The sequence below is a fragment of the Chamaea fasciata genome, unplaced genomic scaffold (assembly GCF_029207755.1).
Source record: "Chamaea fasciata isolate MVZ Bird 193981 ecotype frontalis unplaced genomic scaffold, bChaFas1.0.hap1 SCAF_2, whole genome shotgun sequence".
NCBI classification, from domain to species: domain Eukaryota; kingdom Metazoa; phylum Chordata; class Aves; order Passeriformes; family Sylviidae; genus Chamaea; species Chamaea fasciata.
In genome coordinates this window covers 29,526,829-29,549,156 of record NW_027094087.1, presented here as the reverse complement: position 1 = coordinate 29,549,156, position 22,328 = coordinate 29,526,829, and the positions used below count along the sequence as shown (strand labels likewise).

The following is a 22,328-nucleotide window of genomic DNA, read 5'->3' as shown; positions in this document are numbered from 1 at the left end:
AGAGCAAGTAGAGAGCAAAGAGACCCAAGAGTGTCAGGAGCTGAAGTGAAGGTGCTCATGAGTCTCTGTGGCTGGACATGAAGCTGGGACACTGGGTCCCTCACAGAGGAGATCTAGAGTGCTGTTTCTGAGCCCAAGAGTAGTAGGAAAACCAGCCAACAAAACTGATGGAGATAATGGAGTGTGGTTCAGCTCAAAACATTGAAGACTCTGGGAAACCTGCAAAAGAGCCAAGCTGCTGCTGATGCTTGGGTCACATGGGAGGTCCCTTCACCTTATTTTCACTTTCAATTTGTAAGGCAGTGACTTTTATAATTTTATATGTGCATGCAGCAACATATAATGTGCTTCCTCACTGTCTATGTCTGCAGTTACCATAGATGAGAACAGTGTTATGTCCCACTGGTGTCATAACAGTGGAATGAAGGGACCAGAAGTCTTCTAGGAAGTATCTAAATACAGGTCAGAACCCGCCCCCTCTTAGAAAGTCAGTTTAACCCCTGACTCTCTCTTCTTTTCTCTCTCTTGTTCTCTCTCTCTTCTCTCTCTCTTCTATCTCTCTTTCTCCTCTCTTCTCATCTCTCTTCTCCTCTCTCTTTCTCTCTCCTCTCTTCTCTCTCTCTCTCTTTCGCTCTCTTTCTCTCTCTTTCTCTCTCTCTTTCTCTCTCTTTCTCTCTCTTTCTCTCTCTTTCTCTCTCTCTTTCTCTCTCTTTCTCTCTCTTTTCTCTCTCTTCTTTCTCTCTCTTTCTCTCCCTTTCTCTCTGCAGAAACTATGCCGTGGCAATACCATCTCAGCTCTACTACCCCTTCTCAGAGACAGTGTGTCTCCAGCTCAGCAGGGAGAAAGCTGTCCCGATCCGTGTGTCAGTCACCTTGCAAAGCAGAGTTGGGAATGAGACTCTGATCTCTCAGTCCATCTCTCAGTTCCCCTTCTTTCATTGCACAAGCTTCCAGGTGAGGAAGATACTTTCAAGGGTTCTCTACTGGGGTGGATATTGCATGAGTTCTGCTCTTGCTGGGCAGGAATGCAAAGAATTGTGTCTTCTCAAGGGGACATCTTAATTGGCCAGTGAATCTTCTGCTTCAGCCTGGAAAAGGCTGCCAGTGTCCTTCCTGCTATGTAGCCCCACTAATATTTTACCTTCTAGAAAACTTTTTGAAATGTTCTGTGAAGTCTTTCCAGGCAAGAAGAGCTAGAGCAACCCAAAAGTAATATAATAATCGTTATTCCAAAAGCCTCAGGATCAGTGAATGGATCCACCCTGAATGATGTTTATAACTGTACCTGCAGGTCCCTCCTCCTGTTGGAAATCCTGATGAAGTGGCTTTTGTTGCAATCACAGTCATGGAAGCCAACTCAGAGTTCCAGAAGAAACAGAAAGTCCTAATCAAGCACGCAGACAAAAAGACTTTTATCCAGACAGACAAACCTGTGTACAAACCTGGACAGATTGGTATGGACAGAATGACAATGTCTTGTGAGACAGAGTGGTCCACAGGTCACAAAATGTGGGGTGCTCTATAATCCTCTGAGCCGGACTTGCTCAGGAAGGGGGATGAGCCACAGGCTTTCTTCTAGGCTTTGAGGGGTTTGGGAATATCTCTCTCCTATGTCAGTGTGCTGTATGCCACTGTGAACAGGGCTTGTGTGTTTTCTTTGATGCATGAGAAAAGATTTAGAAGCCACAGTGTTATAGTCATGATTGCTCCAGTCAAAGCCATGACTTCTGTCAGAGCTCTAAATCCCTCTCTTCCCCACAGACTTCCTCAGGTGAGGATTGCAGTCCTACAGGTCCCACCACTGCCCTAGCACCACTCAGATCACCACAGGGTTCAGCTGTTTGCCCCATGCCTCTCCACATTTCCCACTGGGGTGACCTTCACTGCAGGCAAGACTGAGTGGCCCACCACAGCTCCACTGTCCAGAAAAATGGTCTTTCCCACCTGCACAGCCAGCTTTCCCAGAAAACCCACACTGCTTCTCCTAACACTTTTTTTTTTTTCTAGCAGGCTGCCAGCTCCTAGCAGGGCTTTGGCTTAGGCCTAGGAGTGGATGTCTCTATCTGCTGCCCACATCCTCTCAGTGATGCAGTGTACACATCTTTCTTAGCCAAGTGTTCTTGTTATTTACTATTGAGAGGCTTGATTTCATTTCAGCCAGTCCTGTTTTCCTTTTGCTTTATAGTCAAGTTGCGGATTGTGACCTTGGATCAGAACTTTATTGCCAGCAGTGAAACAGTAAGTCAAGAGGGAACATACCTGAAGTCTGGAAATGTCATGAGCTGCCTGCATGTCTTGTAGATCAGTGCTTGGCCCAGCCAGGAGCTGTGTGTACAGCTGGTCTCAAAATTCCTCTTGGTGTTTACAGTGTTGGGCACTACCTGCAAGACAGGAGCTGCTCATGATGTTGGGTTATGGGCAGTCCCTGAGAATTGCTTAGAGGGATGGTTGGGGAAATGAAAAAATACCAGGGAGGTGGATGGTAACTTACCTGGAAGCATTCCACCAGTAACTGTTATTTCCTCCCCACAGCAGCGCCTGGTGGAACTGAAGGTAAAGCTCCTACTTTATTGACAGTGATGAACTCTTCTCACCTTGGGGAAGACACAGGTTTGGAGATGGTGGTAGGGAAATATTGATGCAGAAAGTCAGTTACCTCAGAATGAATGGGAACAGTCCTTGATTGCTTGTCCTTCCTTCATTCCATGTCGACAAAAGTTTGGCAGAGCAGCGTCATGACACTGATCACACAGGGATCCCAGCAGTAAATGATGAGTGCCACTGAAAACCAGCTAGCCTTCCTAGAGTGGTTACTGGAATTCTAGTCCCTCTAGCCTATAAATTGAAGACTTGTGAAAATCCTGAATTTTCCTTAAGGAGACTTTCATGTTTACCATATAGAAAACAAAAGTCTGTCCAGTTTGTATTGTGACTGCACAGCTAGAAACACTTCCTAAAGCAGGTTTCAGGCTATTATTCTTAAAATCTGTTCAGTGTAATCACTGTGCTGAGGAAAGACACCTGAAAGTGGTGGTGGGGTTTGTAATATGACATGCCATGCAGAGAGGTCAGAGTCCCAACTAGGAATGGGCAGTAGTTAATGTACATGTCATACCCAGCAAGGAATCATTATGTAAAGACACGGTTTCTGAGACATCTATGCAATACTTTATGCCAGTTTATGCAAACATAGCTCTCTGATCTGGTTTCACCTTTTCCAACAGCAGTGGCCACTCATTCCACATGAGGTTCCCCTCATCCATGAACTCATCACAAAGCTCCTAGTGGCTGGGCAGGGTGGCTCTACCCAGAGTTCTGCATCCTGCCCTCCCAGAACCAGCAGTGGGAGAACACTGTCCTTCATGACTGGGCCTCAATGGTTCCCCTGCAGGGAGTCCTGGACTCATTTCCCCTTTCTTTCCTGAGGATTCAAGACATCACCCCCTATAAATCACTCCCCAGTGATCTCATACCTTGGGCAGAATGTCTCCACAGTGACTCTGTGGGCTGTGCCAGTTGAGGTGACCACAGCGATCTCTAAGAAGGACCACTTCTTTCTCTTAGTGAGACAGGCAGGCGGCAAATAACAGTTTTGCAGCAGTCAGATGTGGCAGTGCCACCAGGGAACAATGTTATGATAGATTTACTTTGTCAATGAGTCAGAGAGAAAAGTCCTTTCCTCTTTGAGGTTGGACTCACCTGAACACTGTAGTGTGCCGTAGACCTGGGCTCTCACAACAAAAGAATATGTGGTCAGACCATGCCCTGGTATCTTGGACATCCTGCAGAAGAGTCTTTTTGTTCTGGAAAATAACTACTCTCTACTACACCTGTGCAGGACCCCAAAGGGAACCGAATTGCACAGTGGCTGGATGTTACACCGGTGGGAGGCATTGTGGATCTGTCCTTCCCGCTGGCTGCAGAGGCACCGGTTGGAGAGTACACCATCAAAATGCCTGACCTCATACGCACCTTCAGGGTAGAGGAGTATGGTAAGAGTCTCAGGAAGCTGGTGGCAGCCAGAGAAAGGTGTATTGCCAGTCTCCAGCCCCGTCCTCACACAGAACTGGATGGGCCATGCAGCTGTGAACAGCTGTGCTGTTTGTGCTGTCCCCTAGGAAGTGCAACTGCCTGCCCATAGGTGTAATCACTGACCTTCACCCAGGCCCTTTGGCTTTCTCCCCCACCATGTCCTGAGGATGGACCAAGACAGTGTCCCACAGCTGTGCTCTAGGGAGCAGACTCAAGATGCCTACTTCCATCCCATTCTCCTATCTGGGCTGTCAGTGTATTCCTACCAGGCCCCGTTTTGGTAGTCAGGGAACGAAAGGAGGGATTTTTTTTCTTCTGTAAACAACCACTTAGGAAGGATTTCAGCAAGTCTTTCTACTCTCACTGAATTATATTTCTCTTGCTTTCACACAGTGCTGCCCAAGTTCAGTGTCTCCATCCAGATGCCTCAGGTGGTCACCATCCTAGAGGAAAACTTCCCTCTCCACGTCTGTGGCATGTGAGCTGACTTATCATGGCAGAAGGTGCATTTTTACTGGTTTGGAAAATGCACAGCCATCAATAACTGAGCTCAAAATGGTCTCTGCCAACCCTACCCCCACCCCAAGAGTCAGTACCCTGGCATCCTTTGCTAAGCAATTCTCCTGGACTCTCACCTTTCTCCATATTCTCTCTCCCTGCCTTCTCTGTGAGTCTGAAAGCCTGGCAGTGCATTCCCTGAATGTAGCGTGTGCCGTACAATACAGCACCTCTGCTGTATTTCTTAGTGACAGTGTTGTAGGAATAATGGCTCAGCTTGTGGCCAGCACAATGTCCCCTAGCCCTGCCTGGTGGGACTGGGGTTGACTTGGAGGGAACTCGCCCAGCACTGCCTTCTGTCTCAATCTGATGAGGTCACTAGTACTTTTTGGCCTCTTCTGCTGATGAATACACTGCAGGCTGCTGGGCTGTGTACCTGCAAACCACAGGATGGAGCTGACATTACCCACTCTTGAGGCAATGTTTCTGTGTGAGTGTAAGTCCTCTGTGCTCCCTTTGCCAGGTACACCTATGGGAAAGCAGTCCAGGGCAGCGTGAAGGCTGTGGTGTGCCGTAAGCACATCCGCTATAGCCGGAAGTCTTCCAAAGCCAAGCGCAATATTTGTAGGGATTACACTGGAGAGGTGAGCATGTGAGACACCCACCCCTCTTGCCAAAGGGAGGAGCAAAGGCAAAGAGACGGGATACTCTTTTGCCTTCATGATTGGTTAACATATACAATTTCATATTCCCAGACAAATGAGGATGGCTGCTTTTCCACTGAAGTGAATACTAAGATTTTCCACCGGAAGCATGGTGATAATTATGATTTCAACCTGGAGGCTGAGGCTTTCCTGAAAGAAAGTGGAACAGGTAGAAAAAATGATTCTACACTTTGTGAAAAATCTTCTAATTTACACTCATAAAATATGCTAATCTTTGGGTTTTTATCTATGAGATAATTGAGTTCATCCAATCTTGATGCCTGCTCTGGCAGTCATTTTGTTTTGACAGAGATGGGCAAGAGCTGCTTTTTCTTGTCTTCTCATCACATTAAAAATGTGTACAGAGGTGGACCAGGCCAGGTTCTCTTGCTCTTAAACCATATTTTAGAACAATCCAAGAATGAGATGTTATTCAGAGCAAGTTAGAGATAATCAAGGCCCTGACTCTGTTATGCTGTGTACTGTTATTAGCTCCTCATTAGATTTATCTCCACATCCCAGATAGGGAGATAAGGTTTCTTATAACATTCCGTCTCTCACAAGATTTTGCAAAGCCTTCCTAACAGGAAAATGTTTTGCAGCCCCTTGCCAGAAACAGTGACACACATTCACTTAAACAACTGCGGGGATTTCAGATGGGCACACAGGACAAGACATCAGACTGCAAGCTGACATGGGAAAGGCAAGGAAAAATGCTGCCTTCTAGTGACTGCTGTGAGGATGGAAGGAGAATGGAAGAGGACAATTATGAGTAGGACCATCTTAAACTGGGAGTGTTTGAGAACTGTCTGAACAGAGACCTCCAGATAGATTGCTGTCATTCTGTCACGTCAGAATGTAGGAGGCACTACAGCTGAACGCGTGTGTGTTAACATACACATTCACACCTAGGGGATTGTAGTTTCTCTGTGCAACTTCAGGAGAAACTAAAGTTGCATGGAGGAACTACAATCCCCTATGAGTGACAGTCCACCCCTTAACTGAGTTCATCCATTCTTGATGCCTGATTAGACACGATACTCACCTGCATGTGCCTCCTGTCTTTCCCAGGGGTGGAATTCAACACCACTGAAAACTGCAAGGTCACTTTTGATATCACAACTCTCCAGTTCTGGGGGACGAGCTACTACTATCAGCAAGGAGCTCCCTACTATGGAAATGTGAGTGAAAGGGAAGAAACACGGAAAGCCCAGTGGCTGGGCCTAAGTGGGTGGTAGGCACAGAAGTGTCTAGGGGTCCTCTTGTTCTGAGCTGACCAAAGCTGCCAGCACAATCCTCTGTCACAGTCCCTCCTTTGACATGTCTGCCAAGAGGTTTTCCAAAGGTGTGACTGCAGGATCTGTGGCTTTGCCAGATGAGATGGCTGCTGCATAAAGGGGGAAGGGTTGGAGAGGTTAAAATTCACGCTGAGAGTCTCTTTGCAGAGCAGGGGACTAGGACTTCTATTGGGACATGGATTTTCAGTTCTGAGGCCTCCAATTCTCTGAGTGTTCTCTGCATTGTTACAGCTGGAACTCAAAAGTGCCAATGGGACACGCCTGAAGAACAAGAAGGTGACTCTTACAGTGTCCTATGGGAGCAGGAAGCAGACCAAGACCTACCTCACGGATGACACTGGGATGGCCTCCTTTGTCTTAGAGACATCAGCGTGGGACAAAAGCAGTAAAGTTATACTACAGGTTAGGAAACAGTTACTGCAAACCAGTCTGAAGCTAAGCAGGTAACTAGAATTGAAAAACACTATAAGGGCAGATCCATACTTAAACTTTATCCACATACACCAGACAGAAGCAAAGGGTTCAGTGGTTTGATCCAGGGGCTAATAAGCCACTTTATGGAGCCAAATGATCTGGTTTGCTCCCAGGGTAGCAGCAGCATTGCAGAATTTCAGACCTCAGCCAAAGCTCTAGTAGTGTACAGCTCTCTGCTCCTGTTTAGGCGCTAGTTATCCCATGGTGTGGTACAGCAGGCAATGCCAAGCTCCACAGAAGAGGACTGATTGAACTTGGCCTAGGTGGAAATAGGCACCTTACCCTGGGATAGTTCAGAGCCCACTGTTCGGTCAGTCTTGGTTTTGGTGTTGGAAGAGCTGTGAGAAAAGACAGTTTTTTCTGTGCCACAGGCCAAGTCCCAGCCAGATGGCTTGAACGATCGGAACGTGAAGGTGTCTTATGGCATTGCATCACTCCCGCTGAGGGCCTTCTACTCCTCCAGCCGCAGCTCTGTGAGGATCCAGCCGGGGCAGGCAGTGCCAGCCTGTGGGGACGTGCTGCAGGTCACTGTGCATTACCACATACTCGCCACAGAGTTAGGCCACGGGGCTGCCAGGGCACACTTCTACCACCTGGTGAGTGTGGGGCAGTGAGGTCAGCTCTGTGCCACGTCTGTGTCAGCACAGGGCCCTTTGCTGGCCCAGAAACGTGGAGCAGAGCCACTCTCAACCCTTTGTTCTGTTCATTACCCTTTAGGTTATGGCAAGAGGGTCCCTCGTGCATCATGGCCAAACAACAGTGCTTCTTGATCCGCCATCAGGTAAGAGCATCTAACTACCAGGAGCAGATTAAGAATCCAGCGAGAAAGTCTTTCCAGACTATATGGAGAAGGAGAGAAAAGAGGTCTGAGACTAACAGGAAACCACAGAGTTGGCACAAAAAAAAAAAAATAGGAAATATGCTATCTTTTTTCTGTCTTTTTATTTCCCCCTTTTTTTTTTCTGCTGATCAAATGATGAAACTGTCAGAGTTTATCTGCCAAGCAGGAAATTATCAGAGACTTCCAAGGTAACTTATGGAGTCTTTCTGGGCTTGAGTGGAAAGTCATTTCTCTTCCAAGTCCTCACTGTTGCCAAAGTGTGTCATGATATAAGGTCACTGCTATAAAAACCTTCATCCGGCCCTAGTCATGGCCTCCCCAGAGGCAAGGCAGAACAGTTTTTATCCAAGAATCTCTACAGAAGTATTACAGAGGAAGAGCATGTTGCTGCTGTAATCCTTGAATTGCAGACTTCCTTTCATCTTGCCATACTTTTCCAGTTTTTCCTTCTTCCTCCAGGTCAGTACAGTGGGGCTTTCAACATCACTCTGCCCATTGACCTCATTTCATCCATGGCTACCCTCTTTGTTTACATTGCCTTCCCTGAGGGACAAGTGGCAGCTGACACCTTCCTCCTGAAAGTCTCCAGCTGCTTCAGGAACCATGTAAGCAGTGCACAAAACAGAGGGGCAGGTAGGCTGGAGAGTGGCTAATGATCTGCAAACTGGCAGTAGATATCCAGCAGAATCCAATAACCACAGCTTCCCCTTCCCTTCATCTCTCAGTGTCTGCAGTCCCCCTTTCTCCTGTTGTTTCAGGTGAAGCTTGGCTTCTCAGATGCAGTGGCTCTCCCAGGTTCGACCATCCGTCTCCATTTGCAGGCTGCACCAGGCTCCCTGTGCAGCATCCGCGCAGTAGACAAAAGTGTCCTTCTCCTGAGGCCAGAGGCTGAGCTATCCAAGGATACTGTGAGTCACCAGTGCTGAATGTTGCTGGTTAATAAGGCAAGGTGGATATTGTTGGATATACCAGCAAGTACTTGAATCGGGACAGGTCATGGCTTAATGAGAAAAAATGAAGACCAACATCAAACACCAGCCAAAATTTCCAGTCTCTACAGAGGGTGGGTTATTCTAACAGAATAACCCACTGTTATCCCCAGTTACAGCCTGAAGTCACATCCTTGTCAAACTTACGGTGCTTTACCACAATGGCAAGCAGAAGGCAAGAGAAATCCATCTCCTGAACTGATTCATGAGAGTGCTCTGAAATAAAGAGTTGTGCTAAAAAAGAAAGCCAAACATGGGATGGGTTCCATGTCTTTGTTCCAGCTCACAGGAACCAGACAGTCCTTCCATTCACAGAGTGGGCTCTAAGTGGTGTACTGGCAGTGGAAAGGTCCCTTTTCTCCACTAGACCTTGGTCTAAGGACACTTGAATTGCCTCTTGACACTGTCTTGGTGGATCCAGGATGTGTCTTCAACCACACAAGAAGCTGTCCAATGTTTCCCCCATGCAGGGAAGATGTCCTTACTGTTTGCATTGAGTTCACAGGTACAATTATTAAGCTAGAAGTGGCCACAGCTATGCAGCCCTACCCCAGAGTGTGGGGCTCATGTTCTTCTCTGATGCTATACATCCAGAATTTGTGGAGGCTCTCCATAAAATTCAAAACCCCTTGAGGCTTGGTTGTTGTGTCAGGCAGGATCTGAGCTCAGCCTCTGAGGTCACAGGAAGTCTCTGGATAGAAATGAAAATCTTCCCACCATTCACACTGACCTGTACTGTTTTCATTCTCTCTCTACAGGTGTATAATATGTTCAGCTATACTCAGGAGCAGCTCAGCACTCTCACAGATATCTACAGTGACTACTGCACTATCCAGAGGAGTACAGGAATCACTGCTGCCTCTCAGGCCACCCTATCACCAGGAATGAAGTCACCATTCATGTACAACAGATACTCTTATGCAGTGTCCCAGCCAGATGTTTATGAATTTCTGAAGGTAAATCTAATTTCCAGAAGGCCTGAAATATCAGAGCTGAGCCCTTTTGTATCCCAGATCACCACGGGGTAGCTTCACAGCTTGTCTTTCCTGTAAATGCTGGTTACTTCATGATCTGAATTTGCTAAGCTTCTGAACTAAGAGATCAATGACACTCTATGCTCTCAGCATGATAAAATCCCATTGATCAGGCAGATTACTAGAACCCAACTTCCCTTTAGACTTTCTAGGGATTGGAAGAAGAATGGATGTCAGCCTGTGTCAGAGAAAACTGGAGGTTGGAGAACCAAAGCACGTGAGAGAAAAGGGGGACCCAGGAAAAGGAGAGAAAGAATAGTAGAAAGGAATGGCAGTGAAGAATAAAGAAAAGCCTGGGTTAGGGTGGGCAGCAGACTGTGGTGCCAAGATAATGACTTTGTGTACAGGCATGCACATGCGAGTGGTCAACCCCACAATCCTTTGGCGTGAGGACCAGGCTCTGTGAGCAGAAGAGTTCCGCCTTCTCTCCTGATATAAATTTGCAGGGTGTGCTGAGGTGCAATAACACACAGTAGCTGTGATATGGTGGGAGGTGAGGGAAGAGTCAGACCCTCGGACACACCAACCCCTCCACAGAAATATACCTTCTTTTCTTACCCTTCTTTCCTCCAGAATGCAGGTCTAACATTTTTAACCAGCCTTGAAATCAAGTCTCCAATTGAGTGCCGCACCCAGACCACTTTTGACTACGACTACATGTGTACATCTTGATTTTTCCTGTTTCTTTGGAGATCACGGGTAACATATAGGCTGCACATGGGCAGCTAAGTACTTAGGAGCTGGGGATGGCTTACAGAGATGAGTGGGAGGTTGCACAGGAGACATGCTCCACAGGGAAAGGCCCTGGCATGAGTGTGGGTCCAGTGCACTGGGGGGGCAGAGGGGTGGCTGCAGGGTTCAAACCTGCTTATAAGCTTCAGCTGGTGAGCAGGAAGTTAATATGGTCAAGGAGGGAAATGAGGCATCTGTCTCAGGAAAGAAAATCTGTTTGTAAGACTAGGAAGAGTCTTTCTGGAAACCAGAGAATGAACCAAGATTGCCATTGGGCAGTTTCTAGGCTTTTCTGCAGGGAATGAGAGCAAAACTGTGAGCAGATAAAATGTCTCATGGGGGAGCACACATATATTAGAATCCCCCTGGCCTCCTGGGTTGTCTTGTGGAAGACAATAATTGAGGTCATCTTGGACAGGACAAGGGGGTTTGGACTGGGAGTGGGGGGGATAGAGAACTGAGCTTTTCCTGGCTGAACTCTATCCTGGTTTCACAGTTGCTCTGCCTTTGAATGAATGAACGCTTGTATTCCCAATAGCTCTTGACGAGCTGGCAGACTGGGAGAGCTTGTACCCAGAACCAGATGCTGCTGTTGAAGCTGCTGAGGCAGAGCACACCGAGCTGGGCAGCGAGTCAGCGCCAGCACGTACCTGGTTCCCAGAGACATTCATCTGGACTCTGGTTCCCATCAAGTGAGTAATCCTTTGGGCTGTGACTCCACAGGTCTACAGACTTTCTGCCAGACACAGTAGAGGGAATGGGCAGAAGCAGAGACAGGGCATTATTGCCTTCTGTGCACAAAGTAAAAGAGGGAGGTATGAGGAAGTGGATAAGGACAGTGGAGTTTTGGTTCAGTTCCTGTCTCTGCTTGAGATTTTCCAAAAGCTTCTAGGAATTTAAGATCACACACTCTTGCAGGATGTAAGAGGCCTCCACAGATCCATAGCTCAACATTCTACACAAGGCAGGTGCCAGTAGATCAAGCTGGTAGTAGATCAAGTAGATCAAGTAGGTGCAAGTAGATCTATCCCCAAGGATAGAGACTCCTCAAGCTGTTTCTGTGTTTGACCATCCTCATGGTATTTTCTTATGTCAGGTCAGAATCTCCCGTGTTCCAGCTGTGTATTACTTTTTATCCTGTCAGTATGCACCTCAGAAGAGACATGTTCCATTGTCTCCACACCTTCTCAATAGGAAGTGTCACACTACACTCCATGGCACATTCTGGGTGTATAACATGGACCCCTGTGAGACCTCTGCCCCTGCACAAAAGAAGAATTTCAGCTGCAGCACAGTTCAGAAGCAAATTTTGGGTTGAATTTTCCTCTCAAGTCACTCCTTGCCCACCTATTTGCTATCCTTCCTGTACCTCTGTCTTACTTGCCAGGAATCCCCACGCCTTCACATGCACTTCCATTTCATAGTCTGAATTTCTGCATTTGTCTTCCCAAGAGAAATCTTTCCAGGGTAGGGACAACTTCTTCCACTCTGTTTTCTCCTCAGTGATTCAGGGGCTGCTGAGCTAGCTGTCACAGTACCTGACAGTATCACAGACTGGAGAGCCATGACCTTCTGCACCTCAGAGAGCCATGGGTTGGGAATCTCAGAGGCCACCAGCCTGCGGAGCTTCAAGCCCTTCTTTGTGGAACCCACTTTGCCCTATTCTGTTTTCCGGGGAGAATCATTTCCCCTGAAAGTCAAACTCTTCAGCTACCTGAAGCAGTGCATGGCGGTGAGTGGCTCCCTCCAGGCTGGTTTGGAGCAGAGGAATGTGTGGAAACTACTTTACTAATAGAGACCCAAACAAAGGGGCTGGCTGCTTAGGCACTGGGCAAAAGACACCAAAGAAGTTGTTCAATTTAATTCCACACAGATCCATCACTGACCAGTTTATCCCTCCCCAGAAGCCAAACCATACATGACTGCATGCCCATGGGACACTGCTGGTATCCCACAGATACTGCAACAGGCCATTATCATACTCACCCCTGGCTTCTCGGATTGAATGTTATTTGAATCAAGGACCTGAATGGAAAAACACAGCAGCAGCAATTCTGTAACCTGTACTCCCTTTTGTTTCACCTCTAGCTCCAGCTCAGCCTAATGGACTCCAGGGATTTTGAATTCCTGCATGAAAATGTCAGGTTCACTCTTTGCCTGTGCCCTGATTCAGCAAAAACATTTTCCTGGGACGTGAAGGCTACAAAGTTAGGTAAGGGGTCAAGGGAGGGGCAGGGGTGGGAGGCACTGGCAGAGCTGCTTGAGGAAGCCAGAGCTGGGCTGGAAGGCAGACTGGCCTACTGTGCAAAGCATGAGTGAGCAGCCAAGGCTGAATGAACTAAAACATAGGCATAGATGTGCCAACCAGCCTCTCGATGTTTTGTTTTTCAGGGAAGGTGAATTTCACTGTCACTGCTGAGGCGATGGAGGGGGAAGATGTTTGCACTGAGCATCCGACTGTTGTGCCAGAGTCCGGAGGGAAGGACACAGTGGTTAAACACCTGCTGGTGAAGGTCAGGCTGCACTGCAGGGTTCTGGCGAGGCTGCAGCTGGGTTGGGCTCAAGACAGCCTGGTGGGTGGCTCTGGGAAGAAAAGGATCAGCTGGGGAGGTGGGCACATTTCTCAGGGAGACTGGTGAAGGTGCAATTCTAAGGGTAGATTGGATTGGAGCACCTCCACTGGATGGGACAGAAATGTCAGAACTGCTTACTGGCAGGGCATTGGGGTCAAAGGCCATGCAGCGGCTTAGAAACCTGCTTCCCAGTACAGCTTCACTGTTGGCATGGATATCTCTGCTGTCTGTGTGAAGCCCTTGGCCAGAGCCCACAAGGGAAAAGGTGCTTGCACAAAGGTGGGGTGCTGCACAGCTGCTCTCTGATTTTACTGCTCTCCCTTCTGAGCTGACCACCCTTTTCCCTACCAGGCAGAGGGGCAGCTGGAGGAAAAAACCCACACCTCAATCCTGTGCCCTGAAGGTAGGTGCAGAGACCCCCAAATACTGTCTTACTGGGACTGTGCTTCTGCACAGAACAAGGAGATCAGATGGAAGGAGTTTGGTGTTTGAACAACTCTAGGACTCTGTGGAGGTGTGTAGGGAGCACAAAGTCAGGGATTTTGGAGCTTTTATGGGTAGGCAAGGCCATTCAGCTGTACCCAGTACCGAAAGCTTCTGGCAACATCAGGCAACAGTCTAGCCACATCACAGACCCTCACCAATGGGTGTCTGGATCTCTGTGTCATCCTCTCTTTTGATGCTGATTTCACCAACTGATGAAGTGATCCCAGACCTGTTTACACCATCTCCTGGGAGACACCTGTGACTCTGCCATCTTCCTCATGCCTGTTGTTCTGATGTTTTTGCCATTTGCAGGAACTTCTGCTTCAGAGACAATCTCTTTCACTGTACCAGAAAACATTGTCCTTGGGTCAGAGAGAGCCCACATCTCTTTCTTAGGTGAGTTTTTAGAAAAGTCTTGGGAAGTAATATTTTCCCCTGCAGGATACATCTCTTCTGGTGCCACTGTGTCTTCTTTAGCAAACAAAGTAATGAAAGGGAATATGTACAGCAAGGTGTGGTACTGTCTTCCAGAGCAGTATCCTATCTCTCCTATACAAGTGGCACTGGATGGATATATAATCTCACCAAGCCAGGGGAAAGACAGCCAAGTACCATATCACTGTTCCTACAGTCTGTGGGCATCACGTGAGCAGAGGTGAACTGAGATCAGTCTTAGCAGGTTACCTGGAGAATCTGTGAGATCAGAATTGTTTTGCATCCAAGAATATGTATGGCCCCCAAAGCTGTGGTTCTGTCCTACAGGTGACATTATGGGAACAGCACTGGACAACATAGATGAGCTTCTCCAGATGTCCAGTGGCTGTGGTGAGCAGAACATGGTTCATTTTGCCCCAAATGTCTTTATCACACGATACCTTGAAGAAACAGGACAGCTGACTCCAGAAATCAAACGGAAGGCAATTGGCTATCTGGAAAGTGGTGAGTGGATTTCTCCTTGTTGAACTGGTGATCTCCACAACAGTACTTGTGTGGAAGGAGCCTCAGCAGAGGCCTGGTGCTGAGCAGGATTTGTGCAGCATCACTTGCCTGACATCATGGTAATTGCAGCAGTGTAAATCAGGCTAGTGCATGGCAGCAGAACAAGCAGTACACGGCACCCTCTGCTAGATTCCTCAGAGATAATGCTCTCTGTAATGATCAGCAGGATTGGTGGGGCAGGTTGGCACCTGGAGAACAGGACAGGCACACAGCATCTTCACTACCCCCAGCCTCTTCCTGCAGGATATCAGCAGCAGCTCCTGTACAAGCACACAGACGGCTCATACAGTGCCTTTGGGGAAGGAAGTGAGCCAGGAAACACTTGGTAAGCAACGATATCCAGACATAACTGAGGAATAACAGTTTGACCTGGTCAGGCTTGTGCTGGCTTGGATTTTGGTCTGGGGAAACAAAGGCAGTCTGAAGATGTGGGGTTTTGAACAGAAGTTGCTCCTGAGACCTTTTGGAAGGTGTCATGGCTTAAGCCCAGATGGAAATTAAGCACCACACAGCTGTTCACTCAACACCATTATCTTGCCAAATTCAAAACATGGCACTGTAATAGCCACAGAGAAGAAATTAACTCCACTCTAGCTGAAACCAGAGCAATATCCATCTCTTACTCCATAACATTTATGTCATGCCGGATTTCACACTCCCCAGTATGCCATCACTTTCCCTTTTTATCTGTTTTGGTAAATATACAAAATCTTCCTCTTAGCCTATGGAACACCTCTGTCAAATGTGACAATTAACTAACTTGAAGTACCCCTGTTGGATTGTTTCTTCTTGGGCACCCCAAACGAGACTGATTCTGAAAACTTGGCAGCAAAGGCACCTTCTTTACAGGTTTTCAGAATGCTTGGTGCCCAAACAGGATTGGGAATGGGTCTGAGTGACCTCACTAAATGTCAGCCCCCCAGGGCAACAAAGCACCCTGTTGGAATTAGCAGAGCTCTGAAGGTCTGAATAATTGAATTCTTTCTCTCTAGCTGCAGATGGCTCTGAACTCAAGCTTCTTGAGCTCATGTGCATTGCTTCCCATTCTCCATCTGCACAGGGGCTGTGGCCTGCTGGTATTTCTACAGGGAGAATGTAGAAACAGAGACACAGAGACTCCTGTCTCCTCTTGGAGACATGCATCCAGTGACAGTGCAGTTCTATTTCCTTCTTCCTTCCTTGGTTCCAGGCTTACTGCTCTTGTCCTGAAGACCTTCAGCCAAGCCCAGGACTTCATCCACATAGACGAACAAAATATAAAGGATGCTGCCAGTGCCCTGATTAAAAGTCAGACTCCATCTGGCTGCTTCAAGAGTGTGGGAAAGCTCTTCAACAATGGTCTGATGGTATGGCATGACCTGATGGTTCATTAGGTACCTCATAGCTCCTTCACTTTCTGGTCCAGTTTGGGTGCCAAGAACAAAGGAACTCTGTTGCAGGAGGAAGGCTCTGATATGCCCAGGGTCACACTTGGGTGACACTCAGGGTTGCCTAGTAATGGCGGCATTTTTTCAGAGTTATGGATGATAAAGGTTTGCATCTGATGATGCACTTGGGAACTGAAACAGTGCCCTGCCCTACCTCCATCTCAAAAGCTAACACACGCCACCCTTGCAGCGGGGTTGTGGGAACATCACTTTCCCCTGGCATTGAAATCTGCTACTGGAAATCTTACATTTGGGAGGGGAAAGGGGAATGTGCTCAGCAGAGGGAGGGAATCAGCTACCCAGAAGAGACTGGGGAACCCTGGCAGAGAGAAGTGCTCTGGTAAGCAGGACCTTTAAAAGTGGATACCAGTCCTGTCACTTCCTTAGGAGAAGGAATAGGACCAGCGCTGTTGCCTGTGCTGGCATTTGCTAGAGGACCAGAAGGCACTGGAAAACTTTCCCGTCTTCCCTCTCATAGCATCCCTCTTCTGTGTTTCATGGTGTCTGCAGGGTGCAGTGGAGGAAGGCCTGGGGCTGAGCTCTGTGATCGTGGTAGCTCTCATACGCTCAGGGATGCCTCATTCCGTGAGTACCGGCAGCAGGAGCGGGCTGTGTGAGCAGCCTCTCGCTGACAGCGCCTAGGCTCTGCCTTTGGTCTCCACCCTCGTCTGCACACATGAAATCTGCATTCCCTTCCCAGACACCCTGCCTGTAACGAGAGTGCTTTCAATTGTATCCTAGGACCCAGTTGTGGAGAGAGCTCTGAAATGTATAAGGGACCTGGTCAATGCGGACACTGGCAGTCCCAACCTCTACAGCCTGGCACTGGCTGCAAACGCCTTTGCAGTGGCAGGTGACAAGGCCCTCAGGCAGAAAATCCTCAAAAGATTGGATAAGGCTGCCATAATATCAGGTACCAAAGACTCTGGGGCAGGAGGGAGGACCACTGGCAGAACTGTGTGGAAATCCCTGGTTGAACAACAATGGGAATGGATGGCAGGATAGAAGAGGAGGGGGGTGTGGATGGATACTGCCAAAGCTTTGTGAGGAGTCTAAGGCTTGGCTATCCAAGCCTCAGTTTGCCAAGCTGTTGCAGGTTATATCCACACTGTGAGGCAGATTGTCTCTGTGGATGATCTCAGAGTCCTGGGCTTCCAGTTACCCAAACCAGGGGAGCTTCACGGATATTGTGGAGCTCCTCCCCAGCCTGCAGGCCTAAGGTTTTGCTGGGAGAAGCAGGGTGTGGGGAGCAAATAGGGACGCATGTAAATCTTATCCTAATGTATTATGTCCAATGTACATGTTTGTTTAATACCTATATACAGGGGCTAAGTAGAACTCCAGAGTCACTAGATATAGCCACACACTCCATAAATATTCCCACTCCACCTCTAGACAACCAAATATTCTGGAGTCAACAGTCCAAACAGGAAGAAAGTTCCCTATCTTGGTATCGGGCTCCATCTGTTGATGTGGAATTGACATCTAGTATCCTCATGGCTCACCTTACAAAGTCAAGTTTGTCATCAGATGAAATCAAAAAGGCATCCCAGATTGTGTCTTGGCTCACCAGGCAGCAAAACCCATATGGAGGCTTTGCTTCAACCCAGGTAATCCCCTTGAGCCATCATCATCATCAGATTTGATAGTGGTTTTTTGAGAGCAATGGGTTCTAACAGCCCATAGTAAAAAAAGAAAGTGAATAAATTAAAAAGGACGTATGGATTTACATGTCCTGGGAGTTATGGATAATGCCATGCTAAAAGCCAGAGGGAAAAGCTCAACCCTTATTGTGCTATAGCTGCAGTATGAGGGAGGGAAAGGCTAAGGACTGGGTATGCATAGGAAGCAGGAATTTTATTTTTCCTGATGTTTTTCCTCAGGACACAGTTGCTGCTCTGGAAGCCCTGGCCCTGTATGCAACCAACATCTTCAGCAAGGATAGCCCTGATCTTCAGGTTTCTCTCACCTCCAAGGGGTTCAGCCAAAACTTCCAAGTAGACAAAAGCAATCGCCTCCTGCTACAGACAGTGGAGCTGCCAGCCATTCCCCAAGATTATACCCTGCGTGTGCAGGGCCACGGATGTCTTTTCCTGCAGGTAAGTCCAGCCAGGAAGAAAAAGTCTGTCTGGTGAAAAGCCTTGAAAGCCAGAGAACATCTTACCTTGCTACTTAGCCAACAGTGAAAACAAACTGCTATAGTAACTTGCAAGAATCTGGCCTTCAGGGCTGGTGGGGGTAACTGTGATCCAACAGGAAGGTAACATCTACTCCCCAAATGAAATCTGGATCATCTCCATCCACCCAGAGCAGCTCCTCTCCTCCAAGAAATCCACCAGGAGCAGTGCACTACTAGCAGAACCTCTGCTTCTGCCACAGTTTTCTCTTACACCAATACAAGACAGCTAACAGTAGCTGAGTCTAGACAAGAATACTCTCCAGAAAAAAAAACAAACAAACAAAACAAAAATAAACCAAAACAACCCCCCCCCCCAAAAAAAAACAACAAAAAAAAAACAACATCCTTGCTATTTCTCTGCCATCCAGCTTCTTTCTGTTGTGGCAGGCCATCCTGAGGTACCACATCCCTCCCCTGAGGAGCGAGGCCACCTTTGCTATGTCTGTGCAGACAGAGTGCACTGTGCCCGGCGCCACCCGGTTCCCCGTCACCATTCGTGCTCGGTAGGAGACACTCCACTGCTCCTTCCCTCCCCTGTGCTGAGAGGCTACTGGCACCACACCAGTCTCTTGGTGGCAGGGTTCCCCTTCACTCGTGGGGTCCAAGTGCTGAGGTGACCCCACTGTGCTCTCCCCAGCTGGGTGAGAGGCACAAGGCCCCAGAGGGGTGGCTCAGGCTGTAGTCCTGCCTTGTCCCATGCCCCTCACCACAAATTCACCCAAGGTCTGTGGGTCTCACCCCCTTCCAGGATTAGGTCTCAAAATGCTAATGATGTGAAGGTCCTGTGGGACTGGCACATACTCCTAAGTGCTCCCTCCACTGCTCCCGGCTGAGTGTCACACCCCTCTCCTTTGCTGTACTCCTGCCTGGCTTGGGGCAGAACTGCCAAGAGAACAGGCATAGGATGTGATGTTCCCTTCCATGCCTAAAGAAGGTAACACCAGAAGACTTCCAAGGAACTTATTTCTCCTTGGCACAGTTAAAAGCGAGATCAAGGGAAGCACAGAGATTTATTACAGTACAGAAACAGGTATGATTACAGGAGAAACACTGGAAAGAAAGGCACATTCCTCCACCTGAGTACCAATGCTAGGCTGGAGTATCTGGAGATCATGGCTCAGAAAGTAACATTAGTGCTGTCCCCTGGGTTCCTGCTGCAGCTACACAGGGAACCGTGTGTCCACCAACATGGTCCTGATCCAAGTGGAGCTGCTGTCTGGATACAGCCCCGTGGCAGGTTCACTGGAAGAGGTGAGACTGTGAATTTGTGTCAAGCTGGGATGGGAGCAGTGATGGATGTTCATCATTCAGGACTGTATGCTGAAATGTGATCATTCCTGTGGGCAGAGAAACAGGGTTATTTTCTTCCTAAGAAATCCTTGTACTCAAAGTCTCCTCCAAGCTGCACCTTGCCTTTCCCTACATCAACAGCTTCCCTGTCCACATAAATATTTTGCCCATACTCTCACAAACACCCCTGAATATTTCTGCTTTTTATTAAAGCCTTTCTGATATTTTCCCCCTATTTTCAGCTAAAGAAAATGCCTTTAGTGAAGAAAGTTGAAAGCAATGCTGACAAAGTCGTTCTCTACCTGGAGGAAGTGAGTGTAATTTGGGCTAACATCATGATTAAAGGGGCTGTGGGCCAACAGCTTTCATGCTTGTTTACTGGTTTCATTACTGTTTTAACTATCCAGAGCTGTTGTTCCTGCATACCAGACACATTTGCTGATCTGGTGAAGGGTCAGTCGGCAGTTGTTCATCTGTAGAGCCACTTACAGGGCTACTTAACTTGAGTGAAACAAGGCAAACTCTCATGTTAAGCCTACACCTGTTGGCACTGTTCAGAGACTATTGAAAGTCCATATATACGGTGTCTGATTAGGACTGTGGAGTAGTAATAAGATCCATCTAGTAAATCCAAGCAAGCCTGAAATCTTAGAAAGCTGTTAAGCAACCAAAAAGCACTAGAGAACATGCAAGATTGTTCATGGGTTTTGCCAAGATCATTTGAAACTAAACCAGATGGTTGTGTGAACAGAAGTGCTCGCTCCACAGCCTCATGAATCAACAGATTAACAACCACTCCAGCCTTTTTCTAGCTCCATGAATACCTAAACAGTACCAGAAATGAGACCTGGCATGTATTTAAAACTCCAGAATTTCTAAGGAGCATTTCTGTGATTCTTCATCCTCAGTTTCTGTCAGTAGGCTGAGCTAAGCTGGCCCCATAGGAAGTGGGTTAGTGTCATGTGGATTCATTATGCTTGCAGAGCTGCTGCTTTCATTACATCTACAGCACAGAGCAGAAAGGCAATACAGGGAAATATCTCAGCTCAAGCTGCCAAGTAACACAAGGTGCATCCCAATCAAGAGCAGGTCATGTAACTACTACCCTACAGCAGATGTTCATCCGCAGCTTGTATTTGTCTGCCTAATGATGAGGGTTGTGTAAGACTGGAGAATAAGAGCTGATGTCACTGTGAATAAGAAAGCAGCTAGTGAGGCAAGGTGCATGAAGGAGCTCAGAGTAGAGCTGGATGGGAAGGTGGGATTGGTGGGGAACACCAGTCTTCCATTTAGGTAGTGCACACTGAGTCTGTAGGTTTTCGATGTTCCTCATGAGCTGAGTTAAATTTGGTGACCAAGAAGGGGAGATGGTCACAGAATGGGAAGTAAAAGATATTTCTAAGATGGACTAGAAAGCAGAAAAGATCTGTTAAAGTGGTGAGGTCTCCACAATGCCTGAGTGCAAGCAATTGAAAAGGGTTGTCTTACAGGACTTCTGTCCTTTTCTGGTTTTAATCCTTGCATTTCTTGGTCTCAGCTGACTAGACAGCCTCAAACTTACACTTTCCTGGTGGAGCAGCACATGCAAGTGAAGGATCATAAACCGGCTAATATCAAGATCTATGATTACTATATGCCAGGTGAGTTCAGATGCTGTACTGCAAAAACCATCCAAATGTACTTCTGGAAAGAGAATTTCTGAATTTTGTTGAGTCTATGATGGTACTATCTCTGACATGGTTATCTGAGGTTAGAAGCTCTCTAGGTGTGAACTTGACCTGTTGGTTTTTAAAATGGTAGGTCTTCCTCTCTCTGGCTCCAGAACTTGCAGGTCTGAAGCTGGCGTATAGAACCACTGAGGGTCTGGCTCTCCCAACAAGGGTGGAGCAAGGAGCTGTGCTTTTGAACACTTGTTTTGTGGGAGACAGCAAAAGTAGAGGGACCATAGCGAGGGGATGACTCAGAAGAGTAAGGGCCCCCTTAGAAGAATAACACCAAGACCAACTTGTCCTCTGTTCTGCAGGGTTCCTAGGGGGAAGAAAAGCTAAAAATGTGCCTGGGATTGTTATTCCTTCAGAAAGCAAGGAATTCATAACTGTGATGGAGCTCTTTGGGACTTGCAGCCTCATACCTTGGGTGAATCCTGACCAGCTGCAGAGTCATGAGCACACACCAGTGGTTTCATGTGTCAAGTTGAGGGGAGTTGTAGCCTGTAAACTGAGAACACCTCTCCTAGGAGCAGTAGCACAATGCTGGATTGCTTTCGTGGGTTTTTGTCAATGTGTCTCACCAGCACTTTCTTTGTTGTCTTCCAGAAGAAACTGCAGTGATGAGCTACAGTGTCCCGTGTGAGTGAGGTGAGGGCCCAGCACCTCTTTTGTTATCACAGGCATGGTCCTGAAGAATATGGAAAGGGAGGGAGATGCAAGCAAAGGCCCTTGGTCAAGAAACTTTCCAGACTGCAGGTCCAGGGTAGAAAGCAATTTGTAATGCCAAGTAAGGGTGAGTTCCTGTATCCCAGTGGTTAAACTGAGGGAAAGAGAACTGAAGTAGAAGATTCGATGTGACAAGATCATGACAAAGCTGGAGGTATGTTCCAGAAAACAAGGACTGCATGTACCAAGTACCATCACCAGTCCTGGCCCTTTGCATCAAATACACTTTATTCAAGTCACCACAGTTCCCTTTCCTGGCACTTTCCCTGTAGTTTCGCATCCCTCCAGCCCTGTGCACACAACATGCCATGCTCACCTTTACTGCAGGGCCTGGTTC

The 22,328-nt window shown here is 47.6% G+C and overlaps 2 protein-coding genes across 4 annotated transcripts in view; one reads left to right on the top strand and one right to left on the bottom strand.

Annotated features, from left to right (window-relative positions):
- LOC136284981 (alpha-2-macroglobulin-like protein 1) overlaps positions 1–22,328 on the top strand; it is a 23,937-nt gene that overhangs the window by 828 nt on the left and 781 nt on the right. For 2 of the 3 annotated variants that reach the window (XM_066175537.1, XM_066175538.1), the window contains exons 2-35: positions 768–954; positions 1,292–1,454; positions 2,186–2,238; positions 2,533–2,553; positions 3,839–3,992; positions 4,426–4,510; positions 5,054–5,174; positions 5,286–5,403; positions 6,306–6,415; positions 6,764–6,934; positions 7,378–7,602; positions 7,724–7,787; positions 8,307–8,452; positions 8,606–8,755; positions 9,595–9,792; positions 10,444–10,531; positions 11,141–11,294; positions 12,106–12,334; positions 12,691–12,814; positions 12,994–13,115; positions 13,527–13,578; positions 13,974–14,057; positions 14,424–14,600; positions 14,904–14,985; positions 15,850–16,006; positions 16,598–16,672; positions 16,829–17,000; positions 17,483–17,697; positions 17,971–18,186; positions 18,654–18,769; positions 19,427–19,517; positions 19,799–19,867; positions 21,094–21,196; positions 21,872–21,913. In XM_066175537.1, coding sequence (XP_066031634.1) covers positions 768–954; positions 1,292–1,454; positions 2,186–2,238; positions 2,533–2,553; positions 3,839–3,992; positions 4,426–4,510; positions 5,054–5,174; positions 5,286–5,403; positions 6,306–6,415; positions 6,764–6,934; positions 7,378–7,602; positions 7,724–7,787; positions 8,307–8,452; positions 8,606–8,755; positions 9,595–9,792; positions 10,444–10,531; positions 11,141–11,294; positions 12,106–12,334; positions 12,691–12,814; positions 12,994–13,115; positions 13,527–13,578; positions 13,974–14,057; positions 14,424–14,600; positions 14,904–14,985; positions 15,850–16,006; positions 16,598–16,672; positions 16,829–17,000; positions 17,483–17,697; positions 17,971–18,186; positions 18,654–18,769; positions 19,427–19,517; positions 19,799–19,867; positions 21,094–21,196; positions 21,872–21,912 — 4,333 coding nt within the window. In that variant the 3' untranslated portion in view covers position 21,913. Of the gene's footprint in view, positions 1–767; positions 955–1,291; positions 1,455–2,185; positions 2,239–2,532; positions 2,554–3,838; positions 3,993–4,425; positions 4,511–5,053; positions 5,175–5,285; positions 5,404–6,305; positions 6,416–6,763; positions 6,935–7,377; positions 7,603–7,723; positions 7,788–8,306; positions 8,453–8,605; positions 8,756–9,594; positions 9,793–10,443; positions 10,532–11,140; positions 11,295–12,105; positions 12,335–12,690; positions 12,815–12,993; positions 13,116–13,526; positions 13,579–13,973; positions 14,058–14,423; positions 14,601–14,903; positions 14,986–15,849; positions 16,007–16,597; positions 16,673–16,828; positions 17,001–17,482; positions 17,698–17,970; positions 18,187–18,653; positions 18,770–19,426; positions 19,518–19,798; positions 19,868–21,093; positions 21,197–21,871; positions 21,914–22,328 lie in introns of those variants that run through there. The other variant, XM_066175539.1, reaches the window with a different exon arrangement.
- The window catches only part of LOC136284983 (alpha-2-macroglobulin-like protein 1), a 25,709-nt gene continuing 22,869 nt past the window's right edge, over positions 19,489–22,328 (bottom strand). Inside the window, exon 36 of the mRNA XM_066175542.1 lies at positions 19,489–19,603. The gene's annotated coding sequence lies outside the window, so the exon portion shown is untranslated. The remainder of the gene's footprint in view (positions 19,604–22,328) is intronic.